The sequence below is a fragment of the Montipora capricornis genome, chromosome 10 (assembly GCF_036669925.1).
Source record: "Montipora capricornis isolate CH-2021 chromosome 10, ASM3666992v2, whole genome shotgun sequence".
Classification (NCBI taxonomy): domain Eukaryota; kingdom Metazoa; phylum Cnidaria; class Anthozoa; order Scleractinia; family Acroporidae; genus Montipora; species Montipora capricornis.
The window spans coordinates 10,848,851-10,866,477 of NC_090892.1; the positions used below are offsets into that span (position 1 = coordinate 10,848,851).

A 17,627-nucleotide genomic window follows, 5' to 3' on the forward strand; every position below is an offset into this window, starting at 1 on the left:
TTTAGAATCTCTGTACGGTGGCCAATTTACATTATCAACTCCGTTGATAAACCAAAAGATTTATATTTAACCTCGTAAATCATACCTGGCGTTAAAATAACTTTGGATGAACTATTATTCCTCAGTTCATCTATCCACAATCTTAACTCGGCCAAGAAATGTCTTTCTTTTGGCAAAGGACAAGCCCAGCGAAGTGTCAGCTGATTGGTACCATTTTTGTGACCAAAAATCACGTATTTGTTTCCTTTACTAAGGTGAGTACATTCACTTCTCTTGTAACAGGAATGGGTAGTTCGAGACCAGACCTGAGTCTTTCCCTCGCGGAAGTTGCAGGCGCTACACTTTAAGAAGACACGGGTTACGTTAAATCCCAGAATGTAACCGTTTGGATTTCGTTTCATCCACAAAATCTTTCCTTTAAGTCCTATCAAGAAAGCGGAAATCATATGCTTTTACTCTGCTACTGGTAAGTAAAGCCGCGGCTACACGACGTGATTTTTATCTCGCGCCGGCGATGCGATTTTTTTCAGATTTTGTCGCGTCCCCGGCGCGCCAGGGTGGCTACACTTGCGATGAAACACTTCTTAAAATCATTTTAAGATAAAAAAAAATTGCTAAAAAATTGCTATAGTCAAATGCTTTTTTTCAAAATCACTTCTTGACCGTTAAGATACTTGCTAAAATCCGTGCTGCACGTGCAGCACGATTATTTTGCTCTTTTAACCAATGATATTACTGTTTTGTGGCGATGTCGTAGTCGTTGCCGTCGCTGTTTCTTAAATTCCCTTTTGCTGGGTATGCCGCGTGCGCACTAATGGTCTCTCAATGACGTATTGCATGTCCGTATCCATAGTAACAAAACACGGCTAAAGAACGGGACTGAATACCGAGCCTCTCGTGAAGCTGAATCAAATGTTGATGATGTGTGAATCTGTTTACCCACCCCAGCAGTCAACATCGTTCAAAAAAAACAGTCGAACAGATGCTGAAGCTGTTTGCGCGGATCTTTAATTTCCTTGTTCAACGTTTACAGTTTAAATTAGCATGTGGTCGCCATGTTGGAATACAGTCTAGGGCAGGACATGGCTTGATCTGTAAATCGTGATAGTCGGCATTGATTAATTTGCATTGCTATAAGTAGCGGTCGTAACACCAGCTTATTTATCTGTTTAAGTCGTTTTATACTCTCATCAATTTCTTCGATAAATTCGAATTCTAGGGTCATGTTCACTCAACCATTTTAGCATTCGCTGGCCACACACTATCAGCTAGAACTAACCATCTCATTACAAAATGTTTCAAGCGAAATCGAGTGAACAGAGCTTACCGAAGTCAAAATTCGCCTCCAAGAAAATCTCGCTTCTGGAGTTGTCTCCGCTTGTGTGATGCTTGCTTAGGCCTGGTAGTGCCTGTTAGGTGATGGAAAGAAAATCTTCTTAAAATTGTGAAGAGGCAGAACAGAGTTTTAGTTTAAAAGCGTTTAACGCGCCTGCAAATGAGTTCATAGCATAATAATATCTTTTCAAACATCTATTGTGTTACGTAGAGTCAAATTTAATCAAGTTAGCGCAAGCACTATTTGAGGCATGTGGATTGAAAACCGTGACTGAAAAAGTATCCTGTGGACACAACAGGACGAAAGAGAACGAAAAAAGACATGTCTTTTATAAATGATCAAAGGGTTAAGATTAAGGTTTAAGGTCCTTATTTTTACGAGAGTAGCACGTGACAGTCAACTGGAGTTACAGCTAAACTGGTGGCCCTCGGTGCCCACCTTGCCGGTTTTCCTATCGCCCCTAAAAGACAATGGTTGATATTTGAGTTAAATTGATTCTATGATGTTGTTCCCAATTAGTCTCTGGGCCACAAGATTGGATACTTGTCTCTAGGGTTTGGGTCCCGGGGGGGGTGGGGGATACTTGGGTCCTTTTTGTGCTGGGTATATGCCGCTGGACTCTCAGAACTCCTACCTCTTATAGTCTATTTTATGGCCAATTGTAGACCCCATCTTAGTCACTTTTAAATGTAAAATGTAATTTTAGCGACCCCAACTTAGTCACTTTCTGTTTATTCCTAAACCTTATATAAAGTCTTTTAATTGTAATTTCAAAACGGAATGTGACGTGAATAGTAAATATTAAATCAACAGCGTTACAGTTCTTTCTGTAACATCTTTCTCTTTTACCGCGAATCTATTGTAGCCAAAATTTTCTTACCCCCAAACTCCCGACAATTTGCGACCTCATTCTAGTACCTCCGACGGGAACTTTGTTGAAAATGCAACCCCATTATAGTCAATCCGGTCGTGAAAATACGACCCCATCCAGCGGCACATCCCATTAGCCAATTAATAGGAAGTGCCTCCCATCCCCCAGGGTTTGGGTTTAAACCCCAAAACACCAAACTCTTTCGAAACCCAGTCGGTTCCAGCGTGCTCGTTCATAGCTGCTCACTATATATGTTTCGAGTATGTGGCAAAAGTTGACCTTCTCCGTCCAAGCTCTAGGCCTTATAATATACTTGTGTATTTTATTATTTATCAAAATTACCTGCGAATATGAGCTGACGAGTTGATTGACGCATTGTTCAGGAGTAACAAGATTTATGACATTTCTGTTTTGTTTTGTCGGCTTTAGCATGCGCTGACAAATGAATGCGACAGATTTCATCAGGTACTCGATTGCTTTCTCTTTCGCTGAAGGTAAGCTGATCGTTATATTCGCGTTGTTTCATCGGAAAGAAAGAACTACTTATATTTCTCTACGGGAAGAATAATTTCTGTGCTGGGTAAACTTGTACAGATCTTACAAGACTTCACGCATTCATGCAGTGCTGCAGAGTCCATGCAGGTTCTTCTCTTCGAGACGCTTGAAGTGGTCAATTACTCTTGATCGATGACACGTAAAATCAGAGATACGTTCTTTGGAACCCAGCCCGGAATGATAGCATCTTAGATACATGTTGGTAAAAATATTTGAGTGATATAGACAAAACGTTTTCTCTCTTGTTTCCTGTGTGTGTCGTCTAAAAATTCAGCAGCTCTGAATTTTCCAACCAAAAATGTGGGGGTGGGGGGGGGGGGGGAATGGGTCAGAAACTGCCGCTTCCCGTACCTTGCTCTCCCACTTCCCGGTACCTTTATCTTACGGCTTCTGCTCTTTTCAATAAGTAGTCAAGTAGCGTTTTGCATTGCTCTCCCGTGTCTTAGAACTCCTGCATCCCGCCCTTTTCTCTCCCGCCTCTCGTACCCCTCCCGTCCCCTATTCTCCCGGACTCCGGCCCCTGCCCCCTCCACAAGAATGTACTTTTTTTATGTTGCTATCTGAGGGTCTTGAAAAGTAGATTTGAGGGGTTGTTTTACCCCCTTAATTAAATTAATCGTTCAAAAACTTTGCTTACCTTGGGTTGTCGTAGTCGGGTTGGCCTCTAAACAAAAGGAAACAATTACTCAGATTGTTAATGGGAAACGCAACAGCAATACTCAACACGTTCAACAACTCATTATTGTATTGGTATAAAAACCTCAACGAAAGATCAAATGTTACTATTGTTTTAAGGTGTGAATTGGACGGATTTTTAAGCGACGAGTGAGGTTCTCCAAAAGGTTTAGGGAAACAGGGGAACAAAGCAAAAAAAAAAAAGCAAAAAATTCGTCATAATAAAATAAAATTACAAAAATATCTTCTTCTGTATCATGCTTGAGTCTTGCGTGAGGAACAAGGGAGAGTGTGTATAGAGCACGAATTTTCGTTACTCAAACAAACGAAAACTTTTCAGCTCTTGTGGACGTTTGTCATAGCAATATTAAAGTGGCCGGGATAGGGATTTTTACTTTTCATTCAGTTTATGGCGGTATTTTTAAGCTGAGAGCTGTACATTTCATATAAACAGAACATAACAATAACAATAATAATAATAATAATATATAAACTTATATAGCGCTGTATCCTTAAGCTCAAAGCGCTTCACAGCTTTAAGGGTAATAAACTAACAGAAAACAGTCCTAAAAAGGAACGTCTTTAACTTCGATTTAAATGCAGTTAGGTCTTTGGAGTCGCGTATATTATCTGGAAGTTTATTCCATAGTTTGGGGCCAACGTAAGAGACCGAACGTTCGCCATACTTGACCAGGTTAGTTGGTGGTACAACAAGCAGATTCTTTGTTGCAGAACGTAGATGGTAAGTAAGGTTGCAACATGTCAGTTATGTACTGAGGGGTAAGATCATTAAGGGCCTTAAATGTGATCAGCAGTATCTTGAACTCAATGCGCTTGTACACAGGCACAGCTAATGCAGCCGCTTGAGAATTGGAGTGATGTGTTGGAATTCCGTCTCTCTTGTCACTAATCGAGCAGCGGAATTCTGAACATTTTGGAGGCGATCCATAAGGAACTTTGGACGTCTGTAGAGCAAGGAATTGCAATTGTCTAATCTTGAGGTGACAAGAGCATGTACTATACTGATTTCAGTGTCAGATTTCGAGAGGCAGTTTTTAATCTTTGAAATGTTACGAAGATGGAAAAAGCAGACTTTACAGACGCTGACAACATGCTGCTCAAGAGACATGTGCTGATCAAAGATTAAACTGATATTTCTAGCTGAACATCGTTAAGAAAGCGGGCAAACAGATTTACAAAGCCTACTAGATCACGCCAAATTTGGACAGAAACGAAACAAATGATATATTTTGTTCGTTAGGGCACATTTGAACTTGCAGTCCGCATGCAAATCCGGTATCCTAACCTTAGACGTTCCTTGCGTTCCGCTGTTAGGATAACACTTCACTTGACGACATGAATTATCTAATTACCTTTTTTTGTCAAGCAGCTGCAAACTCAGACTAGTCACAAATGGCACCTAAATGACTGTGAGTTCAGTGATTAAGCTTTACTGAAAAGGCATAACCGGAACCTTTATTATTGTATCAAAGTAAAAGAAGAATTAAACAAGATTTGTTCAACTTACTTTTTGAGTCGATAAAAGCCTCTGGAGTTAAGCATACTCCTTTGTTGTAATCTTTGAGCTTGTGACAATCAAATTCATCCGGAGAGATAACAAATGGAGCTTTCATACCATTGACACGCTGTAAGAATGCTCGACAATCTTCCTTGACTTTTTCACAAACAGAACGACATGGTAGTATGATCTCTTTTATTTCTTGGTTTTCAACACAAATGGGAAGATACAGGGTACAGAAAAAGAAAACCAAATCCTTGGAGCAGACAACGGCATTGAAACGATGAGCCAGATCCCACAGTGAGTTATTCACATCCGCCTGATTTTCTTGTTCGTATGTGTTTGGAAGCCGTGTGCGGTTGTAGGGCAAAGATTTGCAGAGGTCAATCTGGATTCCCTCGCAGCGACGATTTTGTAATAAAGTAGAGTTGGTAGGCTTTACTGGACTAGTTCGACCATGAGCAGTCAAAATCGGAACAAGGCAAAAAATCAGTGAGACTAAAAGAACACCCATTCTCGCAACGTTGCCTCAATGCCCATGTTAGGGGACCTTTTGGCGTGGTCCTTATAAAAAAGGTGTCTAAAATCCTCACAGTCTTAAGGTCAATGGAGATTAATTTACCCATTAAACTTTGAACGATTGTCAATCTTTTCAATCGACCAGTGCCAAAGAAATCGTTGCTATGTCATTGGTCAACTGATTCAACATGGCGTATAACAAACCAGTTATAAATACGAATGTCGTGTTTTATTTATTGTGCGGCTTTAGAAACATTTGTGCAGGGCGTTCAAGTTTACATCTGCATCAACTTGTTTCAGCTCTTGGCAAACTTTAAAGCTCTCTTGACTAACTGTTAATTTGCGTACGTGGCCTTGTTCAGACTTCCCATCAAAATGGCTACATCCTTCTGGAAACTGCAATTAGGGCTGGCCAGACCACAAAACCGGGATCTCTGCGCTGTACTCTATACGAATCACGACCCACAAAGTCAAAGAACAACTGAGTCCATTAGATGGTTTATAGTAGTTACCCGAGTAGACCGGCGAAAATTTGTAACTTTTGCAGACCAAAGTACCACTGAACGCAGAAATTTTTCTTCAAATTATTTCAAGACCCTGAATGTTGGAATCTGTGATATCCCACACTGGGAAGGTCAAGTACACTTCCCTTAATAGAACCAACTGGTGAGCGATAAAAGAAAGCTCCTGAAAGTGTCAAAAAACACGAATGACAAAGCACTTTGTCACTGAGCTAAAAGGAAAAACGATAAGTGCTGTTTAGGCAACTAATGAAGCAGTGCATAACTGAACATTATCGTGAATTTTTTCACGCCAGTGCAGGCTCTGAAACAAACTGCAACGAAATTTGGAAGAGCTACTGTATGCTTTCGATCCACCCTACCTTCATAAAACAGTCAGAGTCACATTATTTTCGATAAAGCAGCGAGATCCAGCTGTTTTGTTAGTAGACAAAAAACCTTGCAACAGTATTCTCTCTCAGAGTTAGTTGCCAAACACCTAATTCGTTGCCTTTCTACTCTTGCAACTTTATCATGGCTAATAGAAACTGGGAACTGAAAGAAATGAATAACGGGCTTTAAAAATAGAAACTGCCGGAAAACTTATTTACAAAGCAAAGTAACGCTATGTATATTTTTTTTTTACACCGGAATAAAAAAAAAACAATATTTCAGCTAAGACAGGTCAAGTCGCTGTGGCATTTTGGCAAGCAACCAAAGGGAACAAGCAAGATGACCAGTTTCCTTTAGTTTCTTATTTTGTTGCGAAACGTGCGAGATCAAGCCTTTCAGTTTTAGGTACGATTGAGCTCGCCAAGTCTTCTTCTGCGGCGCTTATCATGAAAGCAAAGAAAACCTGGAAAATGAATTTTTTTATTTGGTCAGTGTGGCAATGGAGAAGGAATGCTAATTACGCAGGGCCACCAGCCAGGGAGAACTGGGGATTTGTTTTCCCAAACGCATGAATATGCGCATAAACTTGCTAAAAACGACGGGTTGAGAATTGACCCAATTGGAGGGAATAATACTCTTGCATGCGATCAAGCTTAAGGCCACAGTAATAGGTCAACTGAGAGGGAAGCAAGAAGGCATCCGATTTGACAATTTCCGATAAAATATTTTCTTGATTTGTTTCATTTTTTCCGATTCGGTTATAATTTGACTGGCAATCATTATTCTGAATCAGAAAACTACAAGCTTAGTAAAAACACATTAGTTTCTTTTATGCACCTATCAATGTTAAGCCCCAGGGAGGGGGGGTTGGGCATAGGGTGGGGATTTTGACATTTTCATTTAAAATAATTCAAATTCCCCACCCCTGGGACAAAATAATTGGTCAAAATGTCCACCCGGCGGCTAGTGAAGGTGGTAAAACGTCCTTTGTACGATCAAAATCGCTAGCCTGGGGACGTCACATACGATCAAAATCCCTACCCTGGGGACAGACCTCACGATCAAACTCCCGTGTTTAGCCCGAACACCCTCCCTGGGGCTTAACATTGATAGGTGCATTAGCAAACTATGTACGGTCATCCGCTTATTCTATCAACAACTGTTACTGGATGTTATAAAGAAAATCATTTGAAGCAATCAAATTCATTGCGCCCTAGCTTGTTGAGAACGACGACGACTTATGCAAATTAGGCGGCGAACGACAATAATTATAAACAACAATGTAAATGAAGTTACTATGCTTTATTCCGAACGCGCCACGGCCAACAAGCCAAAAACCTGGAGGCAAGGCGTGGTTCGCTACGAAAGAAAGAAAGACAGTACTATGAGTTAGGGATATAACTACGTAAGAACTTGAACCAGAAGGACTATATTTAACAAATGATAAGGCTAAAACCTGGTTTTCACTGGCGGCACGAGTGGAAGCATAAACCGTCGCAAGCACAAAGAGATTACGAACCATAACGAAAGCACAACGACACGAAGCAGAGACAAAGATTCGCTAGTTCCATGTTCTCTCAAAGCGGCGCTGAGAGTGGAATCTGGAACCGATGTGTTTTTCACTGGACAAACGTCACAGCTTGCTTTGTGCCGGCTTGCGTTACGGCCCGTTTTCGCACTTGTACACTTTGTGCTTGCGTCGCCAATGAAAACCACGCTTTACCTAATGTGTCCAACTAGACAGAAATAAGGGCACTCGTGTTTGCTAACGTAAAATGCACTCGGCTTAACTGGAAGAAAAACGATTTAACAAAATTTGCGCTCCTTAAAATACTTCTACTAATTGGCCCTAGTGGGGATAAAAAGAAAACTGCTACACCTAACTGATTGCACCGACTGATGAAGAAGTGTAACCTATTCTGAGTTAAAAGAATGTAATTTACAAAGAATAAGAAAGAAAGATTAACTTCCGTGACATAGACCTTTCTTCTAATGAAAATGGGCAGTCTAACTGCCCCACAAACATTACGTGTATTGAATATAAATGCATAATGGGATTGCTGGAGGCTCATCCAACGATAGCTAATTATTTAATACACTTCAGATTGTACGACTAATTAATATAAAGTCTACTAAGCTACTTTAAATTTGGCTTCTTTAGTAGTACGGAAAGTCCCCTTCTGGGAACCCATAGAATTTATCAATAACATTTTTGTCAACCTTGGATCATAAGTTCAGTATATACAGTTCGCAATAGTTGTAACAATAAAACGATGAGTTGTAAAATAGTTGTCCATGTTTGTTTGTTTTAAGCAAATTTATCTTTGCTTGGATAAATTTTCCTTAGACTAGCTTAATGCTAATGCTCTCATCCAGCATTTCGATGAAACTTCAAAATAGTTGTGTTTCCAAGTGAATAGGCCAAAGATGTGTTAAGTGATAATTCCAAGATGATTGGGAATAAACTAGCTTCAGTTATCTTTCGATGAGAACCAGCAAAACTCAAGGATCGGGACTCGCGAATGAAATGGCATCTGTTGACAGAACAAAAGGAATTGGTCAATACAATAGACAGAGGGGATTCGCCCAATCTAGCCCTTGGGATATGTAAATTTCAGTTGAGTCACGTTTAGATGTCGCGAAAACGGAAGTCTGTTTCCCGAGACGTCCGCAAAGTCAAACGAATTCAAAAAGGCGTTCCGAGCGGAAGAACTGTTTGTTAACGAAAACGAGTTTCAGAAGTAAGGAAATGGGTATATCTTGCCCCAAAACCCGAAGTGAGAGAGAGTCTAATGGCTTAATGAATGAGAAATACGACTCCCAAAGCCATGCCGAATATCGAAAAGGCGCCATTACACAATGCCAGATAGTTTTGTATGACGTCATGCTTAATAGTCGCGCACGTCCGGGGAAACAGATTTCCGATCGAAAAATAACTTTTGTGAAATTCACGTATCCCGGCCAATAACCTGTTCCAGGCCCCCAGAAAAGTGTCCTCTCATTGGTTTTCGTGAAGAACAATCAAAAGCGTCTCTAATTGGTGCATTCATGTTAGCACGAGGAGTGAGCCGGCGCAGTAAGGTTCAAATAGCCAAGTTTTGGCTATAAGAACCCTACGCGCATGTTCTCCTAAATAGAGTTTCCCAGAGCCTTGGGTCGACCCGAGGCTCTGGTGACGAGGCTAGGCGCATACATGAATACGAGGTGATTTACATGCGTCGATTACAGGGAAGTAGAAAAAATGCATTTCGTGATAGTCAGTAATCAGCAAATCAAAAGAATTCCATGCACAGTTTCGTCGAACGTGCCAACAAAAACAATTTTTGTCCATCAGTGAATGGAGATTATGAAATAATAAGATAAAGTTCTTGCTGCGGCTTCGGCAAGCTCTCAAATACCACTCTGAATCACAAGCTTTTGCCAATCAAATTCTGTTGTTTTTACACCTGTAAAACTGCATTGTTATGGAAAAGATGAAGGTAAAAGAAATCAGGTCAGACTTCTTCTTCTTCTTTCTTCGTTAAGAGGAACAATTTCATTTCTTCGAGATATTCGTCAATTCTTTTCTTTCTCCCTCTGTTCTTGACGAAATGAAGTTCTAGACTACTAATCGAAAAACTTTTCTGGTCATTTTTGACTTTGTCCGATTTCAGTGTGTTTACTATGTTGGTTAAAAGTAGGCTTCAGTAATAAAAAGGGGGACACCGCTGTTAAATACCTTTCCTTCTCTTTGTATTGTACTTTTTGTTAATTTTTTGCCCAGGACGCTTCACCGCAAGGCGCTTTTGCCACTTTTTAATTTTGGCCACCCAGACTCTTTCCCAGGTCTCCACCACACCAGTCTCAGGATATAAATAAAACCTTTGCTGCTGCAGGTCTTCATGCCCGGCTACCAAGTAGTCAGCGTTGATCCCGATAACTCGAGGATAGTCACATGTGATATTCCTATACAATCGAATCGTGTCTCCTTTCTTCAAGTCAATGAGACCTTTTTGAAGAATGCGATGCACTTTTCCGCTGAGTATGCGTTCACTGCCATTTTTTTGTGATGACTGAATACGCACTTTAAGTACTGTGGATAAATTAAGAATAGAAAAACAAACGCGATAAGTGATTAGCGGACAGGGATGGTTAGTAGTTTACAAAGGAGATTGGAAAAGTAGTTCTCTGCTAGCCAGAGTGCGTTCGCTGGGCTGTCGAGTACGGGAAGAGAGGCCTCTGCCATGAGTCGAAACTTACTGTGTTGAGCATGCGCGGCAGTTACTTAGCAACCGAATTATCACGTGATACTTCATGTTGTAGGGGATCACTCAACAACAGCGGAATTACTGTAAAGGAATGCGCGGAACACAGTGGGCTCAAGTTCACATTCAGCAAGCATATCATGGGGCATGCCGTTTGAATAGTGCCATCCAAGGTGGTAGACGGCGCGCGGTTGACGGTTGAGTTTCGACCGATGGCGGAGGTCTCTTTTCCCGCACTCGTCAGCCTAGCGAACGCAAGAAAAAAAGAGACCTCTGCTGACAGGGAAGAATTCGAAAAACAGAGGTAAATATATACAATCATTGCCTCCGCAGGGAAACGCATATAAGAATCAGTCGATGGTGCGATATTTGTGTAACAAATATAAGTTGAGGTGCAAAACCAAAGTCATCACTGGATCGCTTTAAAAACTCAGTTCCGGCGAACACCCTGTAAGAATATATGAAAGAATCGAGTTTCTCCTTTGCTTAACGATCCTGCGTTGTGGCATTCATTTTCCTGATAAACTTTGGTTTTGCTCATCCATTCAACTCTTTTGTGATTGAAGACAGATAAAAACCATGTTTGTTTTATTGTATTGCAAACTGCATGTTTTGAGATACCGGCGGCCAAATTTGGTCTTTTATACCGCAGTCAGCAACTTACCGAATCTGTAAGAATTCTCTTGATATAACTGAAAGCTCAGACGTGGCGGCCTTGAATGTTTGCATGATGAGGTTGTTAACGACCCTGTGAAATAAAGATATCCAACAAAAATCAAGCCATTACTCGAATATTGTGTTTCTAGCTTTCTGACTGGCTCAGTCAGTCTCGGTTATCAGCTCGTATACCGTACGACCTAATACGGAAACTGATTGGGTTCAAGTGTTGCCAAGCTGTTGTTGTTATTGTGTTGTTGAATATGTTCTGTTCTGTCGTGATTGCGTTTCATTGGCCCTAAAAAGCCCCTATGGGGAGTGGTCAATTAAGTATGTATTATTGTGTTGCCGTAGCTGTTGTCCATACGGTCGTGAAGGTTGAAATCGCAGTATGAGTGAGATACTAGGAAGTTTAAGCAAAGACGACGGCTACCGCTACACCAACACCAAAAAGCAAGAATATGGTTAAAAAAGAAAGAAAAAAAGGTGCTGAACGAATTTCCGTGCAAATCTTTGCCGTACTCCACAAAACAACAACATGAAATCACCAAACTTTAGGTTTTGAGCATACAAATGGCAACCTTTCGTTCTCAATTTTTAATCTGAAACCGCTCGTAGTACCAATAATCGCGAAAGACTTACGATATTGCAAAGTTATATTTTGAGGTGACATTTTCGGCGACGTCGCCGTCGTAGATCGAAAAGTCCCTATTCTTGTTTTGCGACATTGCAATAGCCGTCGTCGTCGTGAAGATTCAAGCCACGATGTGAATTAGAGTCAGTGAAGGTCCGTTTAAACGGTGTCAACATTTGTCTTAACATGTTTAGTGCTCGGTGCGTTTGAACAGGTCGTCCAACATTGTTGAAAGCGTAAAAAATGTTGAAAGCTTGCTGAAAGTGTGTCGGCGAATGAAGTTTAAATTGGTTTAAACCTTCATTTCAACATCGATTCAACTGTTCCTTTGTTCTCGAAAATGTTCAATGGTGAACACTCGCATGCCCATATCAGGCCGCAAAAGTCAATATGACGTAGTTTATCTGGACGAGAGAGACTGGTTTCTATTTCTCAGTTCCTCGCAATCAAATTTCGCGAAAGTGTTGATTCTTTTGTTGGTGCAACGGTTTTGGAAGCCTTTGAACGGCCTGTCCATCATTTGCCCACCATCCGTTCAATTTTTGTTGAACGAATGTTGGTCAAATGTTGAAAACGTTTAAACCGGCCTTCAGAGGTAGCGAAAGGAAACTGGTTACCGTCAATTAATTTCGTTTTAGATCCCACTTCTCAATGACTTCTCTTTACTGTATATGATTTTCTCCTCAAGGTAAACGAAAGAGGACATGAAGAAAATGACGAAAAAGTGCAGGCAAAATGGCATTGGTCTGGCAAGCTCGGTGAAGCCGGAGTGAAAAAAGATCTTAGCAAACTCTCACAACTATTTGTTGCTATGCTATTGGATTAGAGTGATCAAGAAGGATTAGAACTGCACGAAAAGCTTGACTCCAAAAATCAACCTTTCATCACGCTGTTTTATTTTGACCGTGCGAATGATTTTATGGGCGAGCCAGGCTCCATTTGGAGATAGCCATGAATGACCGCTTCTTTACCAAGTTACTTTCTTTCTGTGCTATCGAAATGTGCCTTGAATAAACAAAGTCTGTGGTGCAATATTGGGCAATAGGTTCTTTTCTTGTTGTAGTTTTGGCTCTTAAAAGTGATTATAGGCTTAAAAGCAAAATGTTCATTAAAGCTCAAGGGTTTTGTAATTCATCTCCCAACACTTGATTGCAGTTAAAAGATTATGAAAAGCGTTGAGATATTAAAACAAGTACACTAAACCAGCCTCGAAAAGGCGAAAAGTGAACCTACTTTGTTATAGCCAGAATAATGTAAATGAATATATATCTTGTTCTGCATTTATGGTGCTTGAATTAATTCTTGCAACTCTACCCACTGTTTGGCAATTTTACAGCCGATACTTTTGATTGTCCTCAAAATTGTCACTGCAATATCAGAGATAGATACGCCGGGTTTTAAATTCCTTTAGTCTAGAGATGTACCACGCGTGAATCTATGCTCTGAGATAATATCAACAAAAATATCCAAGAAAGCAATAGAAAAGGTTTTGTGATTTTGCTTCAGAAGCCCAGTTGCTCGGAATCGCGTGACAAATTCATAGCATGGCGTTTAGGGATTTAAATCGATATCTAAATATATTTTTGTTTACTAAAATGTATAGCGGTTTATAATTCTCAAGTGAGTTGAACAAAGCATCGACTCGTTTACGCAGAACCGAGATTTGTGACCTGACTATGCCGGGTTCTACGCCCCGTGCATAATCTCAAAATGTTAAAGTCGTTTAATTGAATGCATACTGTAACAATTTCTTGAAGAGTCCTTCAGTCAGCCAGAAAGTGCTCCTCGTGATGGCTTGTTAAGAGGTGTGAACAGATTAATTGATATACAAGAACGCCAAGAATGTTTTAAAATCATTTTCACAACTACGATAATGGTTTTATGGTATTGTACTTAGATTCTCTTAATGTCGTAACTGTTTTCTTTTCTCGGATATGTCAGTACACGATAGTTATGAAGAGCTCTTAAGAGCTCATTCAAGAGAACCATGCTGCGGTCACGAAACTGTCGACAAGCTAAACGAGAACGAACTTTGCTTTTCGATTTGTTTTGTTCAGTTTGCGCGATGCAAAATCACTATTTGATGAAACAATCTTTAACAAATATCAGTACTTTTAAAGGCAAATTTGGGCCTTCTGCGATTATCTATCGTAGTAACTCACAAAGGGGTCAAAAAGTACCCTTAAAAACGTGAAAATTCAAACATGGTCGGAAAAGGTAGAATTTTTTTCACAACCGAAAGTTATTATTTCATTGTTTCCCAGATAAAAAAACTGGAGTAGACGTTTAAAATTGTTAAAAACACTGTATTGACCTCCGGCACTACGCACTACGCACGTGTACATGAATGTTTCTGCGCTCCGTATTGATTCTTTCTTGTTCCCAAAATGATAAGAAGTGGTGTATCAAGCGGACTACAATACCACATCAGATAAAATGCAAAGAAACTAAAATCTCGCCGTATAAACCTTAAATTTCAAAAAAATTGCAAAAAAGTCTGTGCGGCTTATGACCGGATAAATTGGCTCTTAATCCTAACATTCAGTTCCAACAGAGAGTTTTTCGTCTAAGCGGGAACGTTGAGGTCTTCCCTGCTTGTTCCCCGTTTAAAAACTTGCTTGTGTCCCCTTGTTCCCGAAATTACTTTCCATCTTGTTCCCTGCTTTTTGATCCCTAAAATTGTTTGCCCCTTGTTCCTTAAGATATTTTGTTATTGTTCAAATTAGCCTTGTTCCCTTCTTCCCCAAGAAACCCTGGGAGGACCTCTACTTGACTAAAACAGGCCGAACCTGCACTGCATGCAATGCAACAATTTTTTCCTGAGTAATTCTTCACCTGAGATTTGACCTTAGAAGTCTTAATACCTAGTCTTGAATATCTTATTGAACGATCCGTTTAAATTGTAAATAATTGATCAATGTACGAAAGAAACTTGACAGAACCGTTTTTGCATTATGAACCTAAATTCAGCAATAACTTGAAGGATTTCTCGTGCTTTGGAACGTGCCGAGAAATATAATCCTAAAAAATTAATTCGCTAAACCATTTAATTTCACAAGCTATGCAATTTATTTGGTTTATTATCAAGAAGTTAAAAGCCTTGTCAAAAGTTAAGTTAACATTAAGGATAACACTTGAATCCTAATTCAACACTTTCACGATTTTGAGCACGCAAAAACGAAAACAAGATTTTAACATTTTATGCTGATATTAAGTAGTCATGAATACACCAAAGGAGTGCCTTTTTTACGTTTTCTTTTTTGTTAGTATCACGGCCAGCTTGGACGATTACTATATGTTTTGTTTTCTCAACTTTTATCTGTCTAAAGTATTTCCTGGGCAAAAACTCAAATCGTCTTGAGATAAGGTTTTTAAATCCAAATGTAAACGAGTTTATCGTTCTAATCAAACAAACATTTCTTGCAGAAAACACTTCTTAAAATTATGTAGCAATTTAAAAATTAGTAATCAACAAAAATTACATGAACTTTTAACTCACCGGTGTTAATGAAAGACTCTGGTGTAACACAAACGTCGCTGTTGTACGAGGGAAGTTCGTTGCATTTCACGTCTTCCGGCCAATTCGCTTCGAACTTTCGTATTGTGGGCATACAGTCTGCCATAACTTTTTCGCAGACCGACCTACAAGGTCTTATCGGCCGTGTTTTGAACGAAGGAGCGCAGATAGGTAAGTGGTACGAACACAGAAAAAAACCAGCTTCCTTGGAACAGTTTAGAGACACGATGCCACGGAAGAATTCAATTTTCTGTCGGGCGTGCTTCTGGGAAAATTGCTCCAGTGCGTTTGGGAACATTGTCATGTTATAGGGAAGGTGGCGTTGGCAGAGAGGGATCTTGATGGGCTCGCATGTCGGGCTGGCGTTCGTTTGCAGGATAGTGAGGGTTGCCACAAGTAGGCAAAGCACGTCGAAAGTCAGTGGCATCTTCGGTGCTGATGGTAATTTACAAATTCAGTCAGTTGATGCTTATCCTTGATGAAACGTCTCTTGGGGGAAACCAGATCTTAGAAACGATATCCTTCACGGTCTTCGAGCTCTTTAAATAAGTGCTTAAGGAATTATATAGTCCAAGGGCTTGAGGGGGCAACCTTATATAGAGGAAGTGCAAATGACTGTTATTTAATATTATTGAGATCTATACTGATTAAAAGGCGGCAACACCGCCTTGAAGCTGTCTTATAAATGAAAGTTAAAAGCAATTTGTCAATACCGCGTGTGTTTTAGTTTGTTTCCCTCCTTTGAGCTATTCTGGCTTTAGTTGAAGAGAAGATGCACGTTCGCGTTTCAGATACTGAAGTTGCTTTGAGGCAATTTAAATTTGTCGTCGATGGTTTGAACTTGACTTCGCCGGGTGCCCTCGAGGTCGATGTTATCATTCAAAGGTCAAAGTTTCAGTTGAAACTGCAATATACAGCCAAGACGTGTTCAACTGTCTGGACCAACGAATGACGCCCGTGATTTGCAAAGCAGACAATTATGACGGACTTGAGTCTAAACCGCGACCTGGAAACAACAAAATTAAAAGACGAACTTGTATTTAGTAATGGCTTCTAATTCTTTGGGTGTGTCTCTTCCGCGTGATGGCTCGCGCGATTCGGCAAACAGGAACAGGGCACTTCTTTTAGATTTCGACTACCGCACGCTCTAGTGTAATCGGAAATTCTCAGAGATTGTGTTGAAAGGTATAGTTCGAAGTAATTGAGGCTTTCCAAAGATAAGTCCTCAACGCTTCATCAAACTTCCATGTCAGCTTTCTCTCGCGTAAAGACAAAAAGAACTCATCTATTGTCGATTTTAAAACTGTGGGATCTCAGTGCGCGCTTACAGCTTTACACAAACGATTTCGTTGTCGTTCATTAAATGAATGAAATGGAAAGAGATATATATTGTCCTTTATTTATATTGTTCTTAGAGAATTGCACAATTTCCGGTATGCTACTTAAAGACCTTAAATTGAAAAGCACCATGACTCAATGAAAATAGGTTTTGGTCTATTTAAAGCTTTGCTCATTCACTTTGTTTTATGTTTTTGTTTTGTGTTTAATGAACGAGAAAAGCTAATCCTCCCGATGGTCAAATTTTTAACCCATGCTATTATTTGTAATCCCTTTACCGTTGTTTTGATTTGTATTCAACATTCTCTCTTTCATGTGAATTAATGAACATTTCATCCATTTTTGAAACAACTAATTTTCGAAAGAATCCGGATTTTCGCCAAAATTTTCATGTAGTTTCCATGGAGACACCCTCGCAGAAAACAAAAGTCTCAGTAATGGCCATTTTATAAGTTGTTTTCTAGTTAATTGAAGATAATGCCTTGCGCCAATTTAAACGGAATTTGATCATCGTGCGTGTTAACAGCCACAAAAGCGATAAAATCAGGGAACTGAGGAACACGTTATTTCATTATCCTTCTCGCTTTCCGGCTGAAAAACGGTCGAGTATTCTCTATCAATAGGAAATATAGGTTTCCTACTCTCAAGGATTTCTCACCTCGCTTTACAGTAAACATGCACAAGTTTTACAAAGGTAATTTTAGTATCCTGGGAAATTAGTTTCCCTTACGAAATGTACATTGTATGCAGAGCCTTTAAGACTCTTCCAATTTATTTTGATCCCAAAGACTTATTTGCGCAAAAATCAACATTTCCGGCTTTTATCAATCAAGATGACTGTCTTTGATTGGATAAGTGATTGAACTGGC

At 39.9% G+C, this 17,627-nt stretch overlaps 2 protein-coding genes across 3 annotated transcripts; both read right to left on the reverse strand.

Moving 5' to 3' along the window:
* Positions 1-91: 91 nt before the first annotated feature.
* Positions 92-6,002, reverse strand: LOC138018481 (secreted frizzled-related protein 3-like). The gene is made up of 4 exons (XM_068865111.1): positions 4,966-6,002; positions 3,400-3,426; positions 1,328-1,409; positions 92-424 (listed from the first exon to the last, which is right to left on the reverse strand). The coding sequence occupies exons 1-3, from the start codon at positions 5,468-5,470 to the stop codon at positions 1,333-1,335; spliced, it is 609 nt and encodes a 202-aa protein (XP_068721212.1). The 5' UTR covers positions 5,471-6,002; the 3' UTR covers positions 92-424; positions 1,328-1,332.
* A 1,649-nt stretch (positions 6,003-7,651) lies between these two features.
* Positions 7,652-16,794, reverse strand: LOC138018480 (secreted frizzled-related protein 3-like). Of its 2 annotated transcripts, XM_068865109.1 has the most exons (5): positions 16,134-16,766; positions 15,403-16,011; positions 11,277-11,360; positions 10,087-10,440; positions 7,652-8,902 (listed from the first exon to the last, which is right to left on the reverse strand). In XM_068865109.1, exons 2-5 carry the CDS (start codon positions 15,845-15,847, stop codon positions 8,871-8,873), a joined length of 915 nt encoding a protein of 304 aa, XP_068721210.1. In that variant the 5' UTR covers positions 15,848-16,011; positions 16,134-16,766; the 3' UTR covers positions 7,652-8,870. The 2 variants fall into 2 exon arrangements, with proteins under 2 accessions (XP_068721210.1, XP_068721211.1); XM_068865110.1 differs by having other exon boundaries at positions 15,403-16,794.
* Positions 16,795-17,627: the final 833 nt, after the last annotated feature.